General features: G+C 42.4%; 1 protein-coding gene across 1 annotated transcript in view; it reads right to left on the bottom strand.

Moving 5' to 3' along the window:
* Window positions 1–19,094, bottom strand: part of SLC15A3 (solute carrier family 15 member 3) — a 23,150-nt gene extending 4,056 nt beyond the window's left edge. The window contains exons 1-4 of the mRNA XM_074231369.1: window positions 18,016–19,094; window positions 10,949–11,235; window positions 8,989–9,133; window positions 883–999 (exon numbers count right to left, since the gene is read on the bottom strand). Coding sequence (XP_074087470.1) covers window positions 883–999; window positions 8,989–9,133; window positions 10,949–11,235; window positions 18,016–18,567 — 1,101 coding nt within the window. The 5' untranslated portion in view covers window positions 18,568–19,094. The remainder of the gene's footprint in view (window positions 1–882; window positions 1,000–8,988; window positions 9,134–10,948; window positions 11,236–18,015) is intronic.

Below are 19,094 nucleotides of genomic sequence, written 5' to 3'. Positions count from 1 at the left end.
AACATCTCTGAGCATCCTCACCAGAAGAATGAATGGGTCATGCAGGACCAGTTCTAGAACTTTTTGGTCTAAGGACCCTTCTTTACTCTTAAGAATTTCTGTAGACCCCTCTGAAGAGCTTCAGTTTATGTGAGGTCTACCAAGCAATATTTACCATATTAGAAATGAAAGCATCTTGGTATTATTATGAGAAACATTTGGACCTTGAGGACACCCAACAGCATCTTGGGAGACCCTCTCCTTGACTACAATTTGGATTAGATATTCTTTGAGTGGGTTCTGTGCTCTCATTTCTAATGTCTGTGAAGCTCTGGCATTCTGTATTCTAAGCTTCCTCCCAACTCCAACATTCCATTTTGGAGTGTATCCAACATCCTTTCTAGTCTGACATTCTTTGTTCCATGATTCCTTCCAGCTTTGATGTTCCACATCCCAGAACTGACATGCCATGTTTTGTTGTCTAAAGTCCCTTCTAGTTCTGACATTCTAGGCTCTCGGGTTCTTCCTAACTCGAATTCTATGAACCCCTAACTCCTCAATTGACCCTGGTCAATTGGAAGTCCATTCTACAGATGAGGAAAGTGATGCTCAGAGCATAGAAGTCATCTAACCCAGATCACACAGCTATTAAGTATCAGATCCAGTTCTATTACCTTTCAATCCAGTGCATCTTTTCATATTTCAACCCCACCCCCTATCCCTACACTGACCCTCATTTGGAGTTACAGAAATGGACCCAGGTTATTTACTGACAAAGGCTCACGTCTTGTCTTCCAGAAACCCTCGGGAGCTGGCAATGGGTCAGGGTAGCATTATTTCAGTTCTTGGTCTTGGGAGTGGGGCAGAAGAGGGTCATTTGGTAAGGATGGGGCTTGGTCTTACCCTGTAGCCTCTACCGCCCTGGGAAAGCTTGTTACTGCTGTTGCCATTGTCCAAGTGGGTCTGGAAAATATGTGGGATTTGGAGGTGCAAGCCCTGTAGGACATAAGTGGACTGCATCTGTGGTAGAGACAGACAGAGGACATCAGGTTCACAGACTTCCCCAGATTCCCCAGATTCTTCGGAGTCCTAGGTAGAATGCTGCCCACTCCCCTCTAGCCCCTCCCTGTCTCCAGTGGCTAAGGAGCAGAGTGGGTGACATTTCTAGAATCAGGGAAAAGGTCACACTTTCCTAGAGTTGAGCTATCCCAACATAGTCTGATTGTATTGTTGCAGGAAATTTTCAGTAAGAAAATCTACCCTGCCACTTAGGACCTAAGAGAGTCTACCTGGGACCACTGAGACCACCTAGCCTGCTTATGTTGGAGGTGGGATTCGAACCCAGGTCTTTTTGTACATGGCCAGCTGTCTTCCTGATGCCATGCTCTTCTAGAATGAAGGACAAATGATAACAGCTCCCTGTCCAAGACCAGCTCTTAACCCACTGTGTTATTAAGTATTTGTTGAATTGAGGGGAAGCCCACTTAAAAAAAAAACAACAAGCAATTGTTAAATTCCTACTATATGCCAAAAATTAAATGAGGCATTTGGGGTAGAAAGACAAAATAAGAAGGAAATAGTCCTTGATCTCAAAGAGTTTCTATTCTATGGGGAGACATTATATGTCTTTTATACAAGTAGAAACAGAATAAACGCAACACCAAATCAAATCACAAGATTAGAATTTAGAGGCAGACTGAACGTGGTACTTTGCCTGCCTTGTTATGTAGGGGTTGAATGCTGATCACCTTGATGAGACTTAGACACTAATCCAACCCTCTCTTTTCTCTGTGAGAAACCTGAGACCCCAAATGGGACCTGATTTCCTTAAAGTTGGACAGATAAGTAGGATTTGAAATAAGTAGACTCAGAATTTGAACCCAGGTCCTCTTTCTTCAAATCCACTTCCTCCTGCCTGGGGTCACCTTCTTGGAGGGGTTAGTCATTTTAGCTAAATTTCCCCAGGGTGCGATGGAATTGAGTGGGGGCATTTCAGGTGGAGGTGATGCTCTTCACTTGTGCTCCCTCTTCTACTCTCATCTTCTCATCACCCACTTTTCCCCACTCATGGGCATCTCCACTCACTGATCTTGGAACCAAAATCAACTGCATTGCTCCTAGAAGGAATGGGTTCAATCTCCAGTCCAATGGCCCCACCCACCAATTCCAATAGCATACATCGGTCCTCTCTCTGTGAGTTCTTTTCCCCAGTTAGAATATAAACTTGTCAAGGACCTGGACCGTCTTTGCTTTTGGATTTGCCTAACAAAAAGCAAGTACTTGAGAAGGACTCTATTTAAAACCAAAGTGGATAGCAGAACGATTAGAAACCAGAATTCCACAATATGTTGCTTACAAGAAACACATTTGAAACAGAGAGACACACTCAGATAAAAGTAAGAGGATGGAGGAGGATCTGTTACACTTTAACTGATGTTAAAAAAAAAGTAGGATTAAAAATAGCAAAAATAGACCTAATTAAAAGAGACAAATAAGGGAAATGTCATTTTCCCAAGAGGCACCATAGTCAATGAAGTAAAATAGTAAATATACTGAAAATGCTAAATAATAAAATACTAAATATCAATACTAAACGCATATGCATCAAATCACTAGCATCCAAATACTTAAAGAAAAATGTTAAATGAACGACAGGAATAAATTAAATAGTACAAAACTATCCAGTGGAGGACCCCAACTTTCACCCTGTCAGAAGTAGATAAATCTAACCATCAAATAAGAAGTTAATGAGTTGAATAGAATTTCTTTTTTAGATTTTTGCAAGGCAAATGGGGTTAAGTAGCTTGCCCAAGGCCACACAGCTAGATAATTATTAAGTGTCTGAGACTGGATTTGAACTCAGGTACTCCTGACTCCAGGGCCGGTGCTTTATCCACTGCACCACCTAGCTGCCCCTGAATAGAATTTTTTAAAAAGTTATATATTATAGACCTCTAGAGAAAATTGAATGACAATTGAATGTCTGTGGGTTGAGTTAACAGAGGGAGAATGTGTTCTTCAAAGCAGAAATTACCTGATGGAGATAGTCAACAAGCCATTAAAGGCCAGTGTGCTGGCTGCTGGGGATTAAAAAAACAAGTGAATGGGGGTGGCTAGGTGGCACAGTGGATAGAGCACCGGCCCTGGAGTCAGGAGTACCTGAGTTCTAATACAGCCTCAGACACTTAAAAATTACCTAGCTGTGTGGCCTTGGGCAAGCCTTAACCCCCATTGCCTTGGAAAAAACTAAAAAAAAACCCCAAACATTGAATTAATAAATAAACCTTTATGAAAAAGATAATAAAGAAAACATTGGTAATTTGATTAAGAAAAGAAAAAAAGAAAGCCAAAATGAAAAGGGAAAATTCACTGTCAATGAAGATGAAGCTTAAGGCAATGATTAGGAGTTATTTTGCCCAATTTTATGTCAATAAATCTGATGATCTAAGAGAAATGGATAAATATTTGCAAAATATAAATTGTTCATATTAATAGAGGGGGAAATGGAATATTTAAATAACCCTATGTTAGAAAAAGAAATTAAAGAAACCATCAATGAGCTCCCCAAGAAAGAATCCCCAGAACCAGATGGATTCACAAGAGAATTCTTCCAAATAGTTAAAGAACAATTAATTTTCAATATGATTTAAACTATTCTGGGGAAGTAAACAAAGAAGGAAACCTTTAATTCCTTTAAGACATAAAATCTAGTGCTGATTCTTAAATGAGAAAGTGCAAAATCAGAGGAAGAAAACCATAGAACAATTTCCCTAATCAATATTGATGCAAAAAATTCTATAAAACATTAGCTAGGAGATTACAGCAGTATATCAGAAAAAAAAACCACCATACACTATGACCAAATAGGATTTATACTAGCAAGCAAGGCTAGACAAATATTAGGAAAACTATCAGTACAATTGACCATCTTACCAGATGCAGAAAACGTTTTTTTAACAAAATGCAGCACCCATTAGTATTAAAAACATTAGAAAGCACAGGAATAGGTAGATCTTTTCTTAGAATGATAAGTAATATCTATCTTGAAAGCATCAGTAAGCATCATCCATAATGGGGATAAGCTAGAAGCCTTCCTAATAAGATTAATCAAGGATGCACATTATCAACATTATTATTAAATATTGTTCTAGAAATGATAGCTACAAAGTAAAAAAAAAAGCATTGTTAATTTGATTAAGAAAAGAAAAAAGGGGGGCAACTAGGTGGCACAGTGGATAGAGCACCAGCCCTGGAGTCAGGAGTATCTGAGTTCAAATCGGGTCTCAGATACTTAATAATTGCCTAGCTGTGTGGCCTTGGGCAAACCACTTAGCCCCATTCCCTTGCAAAAACCTTTTAAAAAAAAAAAAAGGAAAGCCAAAATGAAAACGAAGGTCAAGCAATAAGAAGAGAAAAGAGAAATTGAGAAAATTAGAAAAGACAATGAGGAAATAAAACTATCATTCTTTGCAAATAATATGATGTAGACTTAGAGAAGTCTATAGAATCAACTAAAACAGCTAGTTGAAATACTTAACAACTTCAGTAAAGTTGCAGAATATAAAATAAAACTACATAAATCATCAGCATTTCTATATACAGCTATCCCTTTCATATCATGAGGGTTCGGGGCATAATGTCCCCACAATCTGGGAACACTGTATCAAAATTTGGGGAGCCTTCCCTTCATGTCAGAGAAGTCTGAATTTTTTCTTTTTTCTTTTGTGAGGTATTTCCAATACCTTATTGTAAAATTGGGGTTAATATTATATAATACTATACAATACAATACTATACAATATTATATGATACAATACAATAGTATTATACAATACTATTTTATGTATTTCTGAGTTTCTAAACTTTTTCTGTGTCATCTGATAGTCTTCTCATGACATCTGTAGCTTCTACAAAACTCCCCCCCAAATTTCCATTTGATTTTATTTATGTGAACCTGCAACACATAGAAACAATGATGGGGAAAATCACAATGCAGAAAGGATAATTATATGACCAATAAAGTCCAGCAATAAGAGCTAGAAGGAGAAATTCCATTTTAAATAATTGTAGGTAACATATAATACTTGCGAATCTATCTGCCAAGAAATACTCAGGAACTATATGAACACAATTACAAAACACTTCACCCAAATAAAGTGCGATCTATACAAATGGAGAAATGTTATTGTTCATGGATGGGCTGAGCCATATAATAAAAATGACATTACTACTTAAATTGTCTTACTTATTCAGTGCCACACCAATTAAACTGCCAAAAATTATTTTCTGGAGCTAGGAAAAATTAATTTATCTGTAAGAACAAGAAGTCGAAAATATTAAGGGAATCTACGTGAAAAAAAATGTGAAGGAAGGTGGCTTAGCTGTACCAGATCTCAAACTGCATTATAAAACTGTTATCATCAAGACAATTTGGTACTGACTAAGAAGCAGAGTGGTAGATCAATGGATGGATTAAGTACATGATGCACAATAGTAAATGACCATAGAAGCCTTGTGTTTGACAAATGCAAAGATTTGAGGACAAGAAACCACTATTATCAAAACTTGCTGGGAAGACTAGAAAGCAGGTTGGCAGAAACTAGTCATAGATCACTATCTCATACTGTATACAAAGAGCAATTCAAAATGCCTCTATGAATAAGACTCAAAGGATGAAAACATAAGCAAACATGCAATTTTTTAGTTGGCAGATTTATGTATGACCAAACAAGAGATAGAGAGTATCACAGGATGTAAAATGGGTAGCTTTGATCATATCAAATTAAAAAGGCCAAAATTAGAAGGAAAACAGGAAACTGAGGAGATTTTTTTTTAACCAAAAGGTTTCTCTGATAAAGACCTTATTTTTAAAAAATAGAGAGAGAATTGAGCCAAATTTATAAGAATATGAGCCGTTCTTCAACTGAAAAAGGGTCAAAGAATATAAATAGGCAATTTTCAGAAGTAGAAATCAAACTGATCTATAGTTGTATGAAAAACTGCTCTAATTTCCTAGTGATTAAAAAAATGTAAATTAAAACAACTACCGCAAAGCTATCAGATTGGCTATCATGGCAGAAAAGAAAAAGGACAAATGCTGATTGGATGTATAAAAATATGGATTCTAGTTTTCCAGTCCAATATGGATTCAATTCAATATGCATTTTATTGATCCAAACTTACTAGCTGTGTGACCTTGAGCAAGTCACTTAACCCCATTGCCTAGTCTGAATGCAGATCGAAGCAGACTTTTTAAACTTTACTATTCTTGTTTTTTGTTTGGGGTTTTGGGGTTTTCTAGTTTTTATCTATCTTTTCATTTCAAGAATGGCTAATTTGGAATATTTTTATAACCTATATTAAATTGCTTGCCTTCTCAAGGAATGGGAGGGGAGTAGAGAGAATTTGAAACTCAAAATTTTTAAAATGAATATTAAATTGTTTTTGTTCAGTCATGTCTGACTCTGTGACTCCTTTGGGTTTTTTTTTTCCCCTTGAACAGATGCTAGTGGTTTGCTATTTCCTTCTCCAACCATTGCCAGATGAGGAAACGGAGGCAAATAGGGTGGAGTGACTTGTTCTTTTTCATTCATTCATTCATTCACTCCTTCAGTGTTCTTTTGAGCTTCCATTTATTAGACATTCTGCTATGTCAGGTAGAGTAGAAATCTGGTCTATGACCCTTCCAAGCTTGTCCTGGGCAAGTAACTTCACTTTTAATGTTTCAATTTCCACATCTGTATAATGTGAAAAATGATAGCACCTCCCTCCCCAGGTTGTTGTGAAGATAATAATTGTAGAGTGCTTAGCATAGTGCCTTATCCATAGAAAGTACTATGTAAATGTTAGCTAAAATTATTACTAGAATGGCAAAAGACTAGAAAAGCAGCCAGGCTCATAGATTCCATATCTATTTGCTAAAAAAAAAATAGCCCTTAAATAGAACGTTTTTCTTTTTTCTTTTTGGCCAGGCCATGTGGTTAAGTGACTTGCCCAAGGTCACACAGGTAATTATTAAGTGTCTGAGGCTGGATTTGAACTCAGGTCCTCCTGACTCCAGGGCCGGTGCTCTATCTACTGTGCCACCTAGCTGTCCCCCTTAAATAGAAATTTAAGACTTGCAGAACACTTTGGATCTTCACAACAACCCTGGGAGGTAGGTCCTATTATTATACTATAATTATATATGTGGAAACTGGAGATGAGAAAAGTGAGGTCACATGCCCAGGGACCCTAGCCAGAAAGGGGGCTGAGACAGGATTCAAACATAGGTCTTTCTGACTCCAAGTCCAGTGTCCTAGCCTCTGTGATATCTATCTGTCCTAGGAGCCAAACACTTTCTTTGAGGAGAGGTACCCCATCTTTTTCATGGGACTGTGGAGCAGAAAGAACAATGCTTAAAGAAGTCTGGGATTCTGAGTGTCTTTCTAGTTCTGCCTCTATCTTGTTTGATGAATTTGCCCCAGTTTCCTCATCTGCAAAATGAACTGGAGAATGTCTTTAGATCTTTGTTTCCTAATTACAGGGGTTCATGTGGTGATGGAAGGGAGCTTAAGAGAACATCAGTGTGACCCCTTTGTTTTATAGAGAAGTCTAAGGGAAAGACACTCTTAAGGGAAAGAGAAGTCTGTAGTGGAGAGTCCCAGGGATTGTAGTTTAATTCTATGCCATTTATCATGTGTCTCCATGTTTTGGATGAAGACATTCAATCGGTAGATGATCCAAAACCAGAAGGAACAGCTCATACACATTTGAATGACAGTATGTGTCTCCCAAAGATCTTGATCAGCTAGATTGGGTTGAATAACATGATGCGATTTCATAAGAATAAATGTAAAGTTTCACATTTGTAAAAAACATTGACCTTACAGGTACAAGGTAGACAATGTATGACTAGGCAATAAGGATCTGAGGTAAAAAGGATCTGAGAGTTTTAGTGGACCACAAGCTCCAAACAAGTCAGCAGTAAAATGTGGTTGCCAAAACCAGAAATTAAGAGATGACTACCGCACTAAGCTAGGCTCTGATCAGACTCCATCTGGAGCATTTATTGTTTTTAGCTTTGGACAACATGTTTTAGGAAAAACATTGTAGAGGTAATGGACAACCAGAGGAGAACCACAGGCATGGTGAAGGGTCTTGAATTCAAATCACAAGAAAATTGGTTGAAGGAATGGGGCTCTATAGCTTGGGGGATAGGATGACCATCTTCATGTATGTGAAAGCTTGTCTTGTGTGGAGAGAATAGACTTGCTCCCTGGATCTAAGGGGAAGTAATGGGTAGAGAAGACCCAGAGGTCAGTTCTGGCTTGATATCAGCAAAACCTTCTCAATGATCACAGCTGTCCAGAAATGAAGTGGGTCGCTGGTTTGGGAGGTAGTGAGTTTCCCTTCCACTGGAGGATCGAGGGTGAATGACCCCTTGTTAGGGATGTTGAAGGTTGGATTTTTTTCCCAACAGTGGATTGGACTAGTTGCCCCCTAAAGTCAGTTTATAGCAGTCTTGGCTCTTAAAAAGAATGTAATATGCATCCTCCCCTTCATTGTGATGTAGTGGGTAGTGCGCAGGGTCTGGAATCAGAAGACTTATCTTCCCGATTTCAGATCTGACTTCAGATACTGACTAGCTATGTGACCCTGGGCAAGTCACTTAATTCTGTTCATCTCAGTTTCCTTCTCTGTAAAACGAGCTGGAGGAGAAAATGGTAAATTGCTCTGGTAGGTCTGCCAAGAAAACTCCAAATGGGGTCACAGAGTCAGATATGGTTGAAATGACTGAATAATAACAACCCTCCCCCCATCATGGGATGAAAGTGTGTTGTGGGCATACAATGATTCGTGAATAGTAAGGATCTGGTAGTCACCATCCACATCAAACATTCCAGACCATCCCGTGAACTGCTTGGCACCTCCCATCCCTACCTTGCACATAACCTTGGACTCTGGCCTTGAAGGGAGACACGGGTTCTAAACTTCCTATCAGAGGAAGAAGAGATGAAGGGCACTCACCTGGAAATACACCATCCAGTAAGGAACCAGTGTCAACATGACCGGCAAGATCCTCCCCAGCGCCCGGAAGTTGGTGACATCTTCATAGTGAGAAGGACCCCATGGTAACCACCTGCCAGGCAGATCTTCTTCATCTTGGGAAGCTCTATAAGGGGAGCAGTGTTTGGACACCGGCCCATGTGGGGGTCATCTCCATCGTCATCATCCCCACCACACCCTCATCCCCTCCATTCATTCGTTCACTCAACAGACACTTAAGTATGCTGGACACTGTGCTAAGTATGAAGGATTTAAAGACAAAAATAACAGTCCTTGTCCTCAAGAAACTTACAGTCCAGTGGAGGAACAGCATGTGGACCCAAAGAAGTAAATAAAAAAATGCCTTTAATCTGAGGAATGTCTACTAACAATTGGGAGTATCAGAATGGGCTTTGTGAAGAGGAGGCAATGAAATGAAGCTTTGAAGGGTTCTTTTTTTTTTTTTTTTTTGGTTTTTGCAAGGTAATAGGGTTAAGTGACTTGCCCAAAGTCATGCAGCTGGGTATTTATTAAGTATCTGAGGCCGAATTTGGACTCAGGTCCTCCTGATGCCAGGGCTGGTACCCATCCACTGCACCACCTAGTAGCCTCTAAAGGGTTCTTTAGAGGGATGCTAAGAGGCAGAGGTGAAGAAAGAGTGAATTGAAGTCATAGGAGGCAATTTGTACAAAAGTGTGAAGGTAGGAGATGAAATTTAATGTTCCATCACCATCATCCTAATTTCTCCTGAACTCCATTTTATCATATGAGCAACCACCACCTCTTGGATGTCTTTCCCTAGATGTCTCACTGGCATCTCAAACAACTTTTCCAAGACAGAATTCATGATCTCAAACCCCAACTCCACCTATCACCCACCCCTCCTGAAGTTTCCTATTTCTCTTTAGGGTATTGTTATCTTTCAGTTACCCAGGTTCAACAACCCCAGTCCTCTTTAATTCTTCTCTCTCACCCCATATATTCAATCGATCATCAAATGTTGGCATTTCTACCTTCATAAATATCTTCTTTCTATTCACATAGGCATTACCCTTGTTTAAATCCTCATCTCTCACCTGGATTATGGCAATGGCTTCCTTTACTGGTCTCCCTGCCTTGAGCTCCCCACCCCCATGTAATCATATGTTCACATGACCATCAAAGTAGTTTTTCAAGGACAAATCTTGCTACATCACTTCCCTGCCCAATAAAATCCAATGGTTCCTTATTACTACTAGTATCAGAAACAGATTCCTCTTTAAAATCTTTCACAACTTGGCTCTAATGCACCATTCTGGATTTACATCTATTGCTTTCCCACTGTTTTCTGTGCTCCTTACGCAGGATTAGATCTCTCTGCCTGTCTGCCAGATCTAGAAAGTATCCTCTTAGAACCCTTAGTTTCCCTCAGAACTCTACTCAATCACCACCTTCTACAGACATGAAGTTTTTAGGACCCACTCATATCAGTTTAACTGATTTTGTCTGTTTTTGTAGACTGTACACTTAGAATGATTTCACCAGCACTACAGGGCCTCTGGATTGGACCAAGTTTCAGGGATGTATGTAGATGCAAAAGATCTAGATCCTCCTCTTCTTGTCTCCAAGGGAGACTACAAGCTATCGATGTATAGATAGCTTTTGTCCGTAGAATATTTAGGCAGTCTTGGAGGGCCAGGATTTGTCTGTCACATATTGCTTGTCAATCGATCCATTGATTTTTATCCTGGTGCATCACTTAACCTATCTGGAATTTGGATTAGAGGGCTTCAAAAGTAGCTTTCAGCTCTCTGTGACTCCATTGGTCACTTCTGCTCCCTGGACTTCCCTTTCCACATCAGGCAAATGAAGGAGGAGGAGCTTGATGAAGTCCCTTCCCACTATAATCCCCTGGTCCTTGGCATCACCACCTCCATCATCACTGCCAGAAGGATCACCTTACCTGAGTAGACAGCGGCAACACTGAGGACAGCACCTTTGGATGGCAAGTTTTAGCACGGAGGATATTTGGCTGCCAGTGGGAGGCTTGGTGATGAAGGCAGGGCCTGCACAAATGAAGACGATCAGGGCAAGGCCAACACACACTACAGGGATGATGTAGCCCCACAGGAAACTGATATTCTGTTGGATGAAGGCCACCAGAAATAGGGACAGAACAGCACCCAGGTTGATGCTCCAATAGAACCAGTTGAAAAAGCGTCGGGTGGCATCTCGGCCAAGGTCCATCACCTATCAAGGAGCGAGACAAGCAGATGTGAGGGGGTGAACCCCTTTCACCTGCTCCCCTCTTTCAACCCATGTGCTTCCAAAGCATCATGATAATAGGCTATCAAAGTATTTCTGGTAGCATCTCCACAAGTGGCCCCTGGAGTTGGGAAGACTTGAGTTCAAATCTTGCCTCTGACACTGTTTATTTAGTGAGAACAAATCATTTATCCTCCATAGGTCTCCTCCTTTATCTGCACATCCAGGCTAAGAATCCCTGTAGAACCCACCATATAAGACTGTGCATCTCCAAGGAGCTCATCTAAGTAAACCTTTACTCAAATATCAGAGCTAACACTCTGGTCTCTCTGCAAATATTATCTCACTCAATCTCACAACTACCTGGGAAGTCGGTCTTAATGACGAAGGAACTGAGGCTGAGAGAGATTATGCGACTTCCTCAGGTCACACAGTTAGTATGTGTCTGAGGCAGGATTCAAACTCAGGTCTACGTAACTCTAGGTCAAGTGCTCTATCCATTGAGTCACCTGTTTTATTTTATTTAAAAAATATTTTATTTATTTTTCCAAAGACATGTAATAAAAGATTTCAACAAAGGCTTTGAGTTTCACATTTTTCTCCCTCCCTCCCTTCCCTTCCCCCATTCCCCTGACAGAAAACAATCTAATATATATATATATAGCTATGTTAAACATAAATACACATTAATCATGTTGTCTCCTGTTATCTTAACAAAACTACATTTAAGTGCCTTCTTGCCCCTGAGAAGAGGGTGTGGGTCACATCCCTTGGTTTGTATCTGACCAACTTCCTTTTCTGAGCATGTAATTGTGTTCAGCTGTTAATGCCAACCTTCCCACAGCCTTTCTTCCACCCCACCCTTTCAGACATTTGGCAAGCTCCCTCCATAAAGAATACAGATCCTTTTGCTCCCTGGGACTAGATAATTGAGACCCTGCTGCTGCTGAGAACTCATACACTTTGAATATTTGACCCACACAAACTCAATGTAAGCTTCGTCTTATAATCCCATTTAATGGATGAGGAAACAAGAGTCAGAAGAGAAGTGACTTGTCCAGAGTCACAAGCTGATCACTGATGGAGCTTCTGACCCCCTCTAAAACACATTCTCAGGACATTTGCGCCATTGCTATGATTAGGTCTACCCCCGAGGGGAAGCACGGAAGCAAGGGGAAGTGTTCTGGTCTTGAAGTCCCAGCCACCTGCATCCAAATTCCTCCCCTGCTTTTTGACTTTGCTCACATTGCTTCACTACCCTGGCCTTCATCTGACTTCTCTATAACACTGATCTTTGTGCTTTCTATCTCTGAGGGTAGTTGGGAGAAAAACCACTAAGTGTTGGGTTGGTGTGCCTACCATCCCTGATTGCCCCTCATCACCAGAAGACTTCAGTGATAATTATTGGCAATTGAGTCGGCATGAGCCACCCCCTCAATAGGCTATAAGAAGAAGAGGAGAAACTGCATCTGTCTTGGGCAGATTCTCAGAATTTGGGGGCACAGAGGGGTTTCTCCCCCATTCTCAACATTCAGGGCCGATGGCAACCAGCAGTTAGAGCACACAGCAATGGTGATCATCCATATATGTTTGCTGGGTTCACTCTCACTCCATAAACATTATAACACCATAAAATGAGGGTTATCATCCTTCCCACCATTGACTAAAGGCTGACTTCCTCAAACTTCATGCACCCATAAAAATTGCTTCATACTTCACTGCATTATAATGAGGAAAAAGCTTTGTAAAATGCAAACAACTCTAGAAATGCTATTATTGACCTTAGTATTTGCATGAACACCTAAGCAAGTCCTTCCCTTCTCTGGGCCCCAGTTTCCCCTTCTACACAATATTAAGTTTGGTCGAGATCATCTTCAAAGGATCTCCCAGTTTTAATTCCCGTAGTCCCATTCTTCCTTTTCCCCTTGGCTCTTGAGTTGGTCTCTGACAAACCTTTTAGGCCAATACCTGCTACCACTGGTTACTCCTTAGAGACTTGGTTCAATCCTTGAGCTTGGAACCCTGGGCTATGCAATGCTAGACTTCATGAAGAGAGATTCTAGCTAATAGTCTTGACATGACTTCAATTCTAGACACTATTTTCAGAAAGACAGAAAAGTGCTGGATTACCTGCCAAGGAGGGTGGTCAAAAATAGTCCAAGGTCGATAAGGTTCAACACAGATCAGAGAAGGACCCAAGGATATTTAGCTCGGAGAAGGGAAGACTTGGAAGGGACATGACTATCGACTCCTAGGATCTTAACTCCTGTTCTTTGGAAGAAGGGTCGGTTTGTTCTGTTTGACCCCAGGAGACAGAACCATGAGTAATGGGGAAGAGGGTGAAAAGAGGCAGATTGAGGCTGACTGTTGGGAAGAATGTTCTGATACCTAGAGCTATCCAAGAGGAGTTGGGTTGCCTTCAGAGATAGATGGTGGATTCCTCTTCAGTGGAGCTCTGCAAGTGAATGTGCTGGAAAAGTTGGGTTCAGTGACCTCTGAGGCCCCCTCTCAACTTCCAGATGCCATCATTTTGTAAACTGAACAAGGCCAAGGATGGGTGAGATCCTGGAGGGAGGGGAGTAGATGTCCTCTGAAGGACAGGAGAGGGCTAGGCTAATGCTGTGCATATTCGTACCAATGGAATGAGGCTAACCAGGACCCACTGATCTGCTCTGACTCCAGTCCACCTCAATGGAGTATTTGTGGAGCTGAGGCAGGCTTTCTGACCAATTTCCAGTACTACATGTGACAAAGCATTGAAGAACGTGTTTTCTGGGATGACTAAACGGTTCTCTTTTTGGTCTCTTAGTCCTGTGAGAGCAACAAGGGCTGACCATTGAGTCGCCCACTCAGAAGATACCAAAGGGAGAGACAATTTCTGTTTTTCTTTTCTTGTTCTTTTGCCCAGAAAAATAGATCTCTCTCCCCACCTCTCTCTAGATCTTCTTTCATTTCTATCTCTTTCATCCCTCCTTCTCTTCTCTCTCTCTCTCTCCCCCTCTCTCTCTTTCTCCTCTTTCCTCTCTCTCTTCTTATCTCTCTCTCATCTTTCCTCTCTATACTCTTTCTTTCTCTCCATTCTCTCTGTCTCTGTCTCTTTCCATCTCACTCTCTTTTCATTTTTATCTCTTCTTTCCCTCTCTATCTCCCTTCTCTCCCTTCTCTCACTCTCTTTATCTCTCTATTTTTACCCCTGCTCTTTCCATCTCTCTCTTTTTTCCATTCCTCCTTTCATTTCTATTTCTTCTATCCTTTCCTCCCTTCTTTCTCTCTCTCCAGTCTCTTCACTCTCTCTTTCCATCTCTTCCTCCCTTCCTCCTCCTTTCATTTCTATCTCCTCTATCCTTTCCTCCCTTCTTTCCTTCTTTCTTTCTCTCCACTTTGTCCCATCACTTTCTTTCTCTCTCTCTCTCTCTCTCTCTCTCTCTCTCTCTCTCTCTCTCCCCCTCTCTCTGTCTCTCTCTTCTCTTTCCTCTCTCTTTCTATCTCTCTCCTCTTTCTCACTCTGTTTCTGTCTCTTTTTTCCTCTCTCTCTCCCTCCTTTTATTTTTATCTCTTCTTTCCTTCTCTGTCTCCCTTCTCTCTCTTTCTACCTCTCTCTACTCTTTAGCTCTGCTCTTTCCATTTCTCTCTCTCTCTGTCTTTTTCCATTCTCCTTTCATTTCTATCTTTTTTATCCTTTCCTCCATTCTTTCTCTCTCCACTCTGTCTGTCTCTCTTTCTGTCTCTCCTATCTCTCTGCCTCTCCTGTCTCTCTGTCATTCCATCCCTTACTCCCCCCCTCTTTCCTCCCTGCTTTCTCTCTCCACTCTCTTCACTCTTCACTCTCCTCTCTCCCTCTCTCTCTCTCCCCTCACTCCCCCCCTCCCCTCCTTTCATTTCCATCTCTTCTATCCCTCCTTCCCTCCCTCTCTTCTCTATTTCATCAGTCACAGGAGGAGTGCCTAGGACAGCTGCTCACATACATCATCTAGAGAATGTCCTTGGCAGCAGAGGCGAGCTAGGTGGACCTGATGGAAGATCTAGAGGTCTTCAATGCCTCTTCCACTTTGTTTTTCTTTCCCTGCACATAGATGACCAAACCATGATTCTGAGATGGATGTTTCCAGCCTGGGTTCAAGGAGCTCCTGGGTTCCTCCCTAAGGACTGGACACCCTGGGGTAACTGCTTCCTGTAGATCCTACAATGTTCTTTAGAGGAAAAGATGGTGGCCAAAAGCCAGGCCTGCTTTGCCAGAAGATATGGACCTTGAGGGACTTGTGTGGTGGTACCACTGAGAGGAGATGAAGGTGAAATGCCTAATCACCAGTCTGATGAAGTGTTTTGTTGTAGTATTTTAATTAGTAACTTCCTAAAAAAAGGATAGGATCCTTCATAAGCATCATATTGTTTTGCTGAACCTTGTTTTGAGGCATCTAGGTGGTACACTGGATAAATCATTGGACCTGGAGTAAAGAAAATATGAATTTGAATTCACTTACTATGAGTAACTCTGAGCAGGTCATTCAACTTTTCTTCCTCAGTTTCCTTAATTGTAAAATGGGGAATGATACCAGCACCTACCTCACAGCATTGGAAGGCTCAAATGAGGTGATATTTATAAAGGGCTTAACATAAGTTCGGGCCCAGAGTGGGCAGCACAGAAATGTTTATTCCCTTCTCTTCTTTAAGTCCTGATCAATGTGTCCTTATGAATCTTTTGGGACAGAAGCAGTCTTATATTTGTGAAAAAGTAGTTGGCCTGTAACTGAGCTATGTTGTAGACCAAATAGTTTTTATCTCCCTTTTAGGAAAATCCTGGATATGAACCAGACCTCAGGGATTTCCCCTAGAGTTCTGGGTAGAGGCTAAAGAACCAGAGACATCAAGAATGAGCCAGGTCTCTCTTTTTAGAGGTCTGACCTGGGATGGAATGAGACCTTTAGTGGGAGAGGGTGAGGCTCCCAGTTCTCACCTTCCTCCACCTTCCAGGAATGGGTCCATTGATACAGGAATGCCCACCAATGATTATTTCATTCAACAACTGAGGCCATATTTGCAACAGGCCTTCACATATATCATTCTCCATAGTTCTAATTCCTATGTTGTTGATGAATCCTTCCTGATATTCCTGAGCCAGGCTCAGAGGTGTGAGGACCCTCACCCTTTCCTGCTATCCTGTTCTCACCTCAGAGACACAGGTTGTTATGATTTAACATAGCTTAGTGGACCCTGAGGCCCAGAGAGAGGGATGCCCAAAGTCACACAGTAATGTGGCAGAAGAGAGAACTGGAGCCTATGAGGTCTGATGGCCGGGGAATCTTATGGGTTTCCCCCACCTGCTGCCTAGCTAACAGAAGAACTCTGGGAGTGCTGAGGGCTCTGGATCTGGAAGCCAAGGCTTCAGAAGACCCTTCATCGTTCAACACCTCCTCCTTCCCTACTTTGGCCTCGCTCCATAAGTCTAATAAAGAGATTCTCACCATATAAACCTCAGCTTTAGCCCATCTATCTGAGCCCAGTGAGAATGCCTTCTGATGTTCTCTCTCTTTCTCTCTGTCTCTTTGTCTCTCTGTCTCTTTGTCTCTCTGTCTCTCTGTCTCTCTGTCTCTCTCTCTCTCTCTCTCTGTCTCTGTCTCTGTCTCTCTCCCCTCCCTGTCTCTAGCACACATATATACTTAGAAGCTTGCAGACTGTCAGATCATCAGAAATGAGGTGGGGTATCTCAAATCTCAAAATATTAGAGCTGGCATGACCTTAATAGAGGTTGCTTGAACTGGGAAGACCTTAGAACAAACTATTGGAGCTAGAATAACTTTAGAAGGTGGGCTGTGAATAGGGAGTATCTTAGAACACCCAAGAAAAGAGAGGGAATGGATAGGATGAAATCATATCTACTGGGCCAGGCCACCAGCTCTTAGACCACATCCCTTCAGAGGATCCCAGACCCTCTGAGCTGGAAGATACCTGAAGACAACTTCTGAGAACCATACCCAGCCAATGGGCATCTTCCAGTGGCCTGGAAACCCCCAGTGAGGGTGAGGGGAATCTGCTGGCTCCAGAGCACCCAGTCCTGTACATTTTTGGACAGCTTCAGAGATTGACCTCAAGTCCAAGTTCATTTCACTGCAACTTCCCTTCCTGACTCCTAGCTTTGCCTTTGGGGCCAAGAAGAATGAGCTGCACTCCTCTCTGTAGGCCAGCCCCTGGAACACGAGGTCCCTCTCACATCACCTCCCCTTAGCCCTTTCTTCTTTTAGTTAAACATCTTCAGTTCTTTCCATTTGACTTAGACTTGACAGGCTTCATTGCCCTGGTTTCCCACCTCGGGACAACCCCCCCCCCCACAATTTCTCTGGAACCCCACAAAGATACTACAGAAAAGACAACTCTTTTTTTTTTCAGTGTGTCCCATTTCTTTGTTTTTTCCTTCAGACTCCAGTTATAGGTAGATGTGGGACTGATACCGTGGCTCTATAAATTAACCTTCTAACAATTATCTCTCACCCCCTCCCACTCCAAGGGTAGTCTAAGCAAGCCCAGCCCCAAAGACTCTTGATATCTCTAAGATCTGGCCACTGTCATGTTGGTCTCTCCCACAGAGTAGACCAAACTCCACCCAGTGTGCCAGGCCCCTGGGCCTGGGGGCCTTGGGATTATTGCTGCTTTCCTCCAACACCTCTTAAAAATGTTCAGTAAGTGTAGCCCACGGACTAAACAGTTGGTCTCCTGCTTCAGGACCTCCCTTCCCCCAACTTCAACCCTGCCCCTGCCCATTCTACTCACCTGGTCAGCACCAAAAGAGGTGAGATTGGCCTTGACTGAACTGATGCCCAGAGCCAGAAGCAAAAGTCCTCCATACATGGTTGGGGCACAGTAGGGGCTGGGAGACTCCTTTTGGCAGTCCTTGTCAGAGCAAGAGGGTTGGATGATTAAGGTGGGCATCTCCCCACAGAAGGACCTCCGGCCATCGGAAAAGGCAGTGACGGGTAACAGGCAGGAGGCAACCAAATAGATAAGGAGGCTGGTGATGATGGTGGCATAACGGCCCAGGTACACATCTGCCAGCCATCCCCCAATGGGGGACAGGAGATAGGAAGCCCCCAGAAAGACCAGGGCTGCTCGAGATGCCTGCTCACCATCCCAGTTGAAGTTGAGACTGTTGAGGTAGAGTACTAGGTTGGAGGAGATGCCAAAGAAGGCAGCCCGTTCCAGCATCTCAGCCAGGAGAACAGCAGCACAGGCTATACGACGACGTCCTCGGACCCCCTGGACATGATTCCTCTGGGTGGGGCCCAGGAGGGGCCTCTGTTCCCCAGGCACTCCATCCTCATCCATTGCTCCTGATGGCACTTTCTTGCCCTCCCCTTTCCAATGATTCTTTTCTAGCCTTTCATCTTCTGCCTGGCTCACTTTCTGACCCTTCTCTGCCTCACCTTAGCAAGCTTTTCTCTCTTCCCCTCTTATATGTCTCCTCCCACTCCCCTCTTCTTCTCAATCTTGCTTTCCCTCTTCTTCCCTGGTCCTCTCCTCTCTTCAACTTTGTCCTCTTCTCTCCCCCTGTCTTCTCCCCACTTTTCTCCTTCCTCTTTTTCGTTCTCCCACCCAAACACTCAGCCACCCTCCTCTAATCTAGCCGTCCTCCTCAGGGGTCTGGGCCCACCCAGATCTGTCCTGGCTCCCTTCCTTTGGTTACCTCTTCCTTGTCCCCATTCCTCCAGCTCAGTCTAGATTCCCCCCAATTCCCTCCATAGGCTCTTTCTTGAGATCTTTCTCTTTATGACCCTCTGGACTCTCTCTCTCTCTCTCTCTCTCTCTGTTTTCCTCACTTCCCCTTTCCCTCCCAGACTAATATCATCACATGG

The sequence above is a fragment of the Macrotis lagotis genome, chromosome 3 (genome assembly GCF_037893015.1).
Source record: "Macrotis lagotis isolate mMagLag1 chromosome 3, bilby.v1.9.chrom.fasta, whole genome shotgun sequence".
In the NCBI taxonomy this organism is placed as follows: Eukaryota; Metazoa; Chordata; class Mammalia; order Peramelemorphia; family Peramelidae; genus Macrotis; species Macrotis lagotis.
Note: the sequence above shows the minus strand (reverse complement) of the source record. Positions and strands in the feature narration are given on the sequence as shown.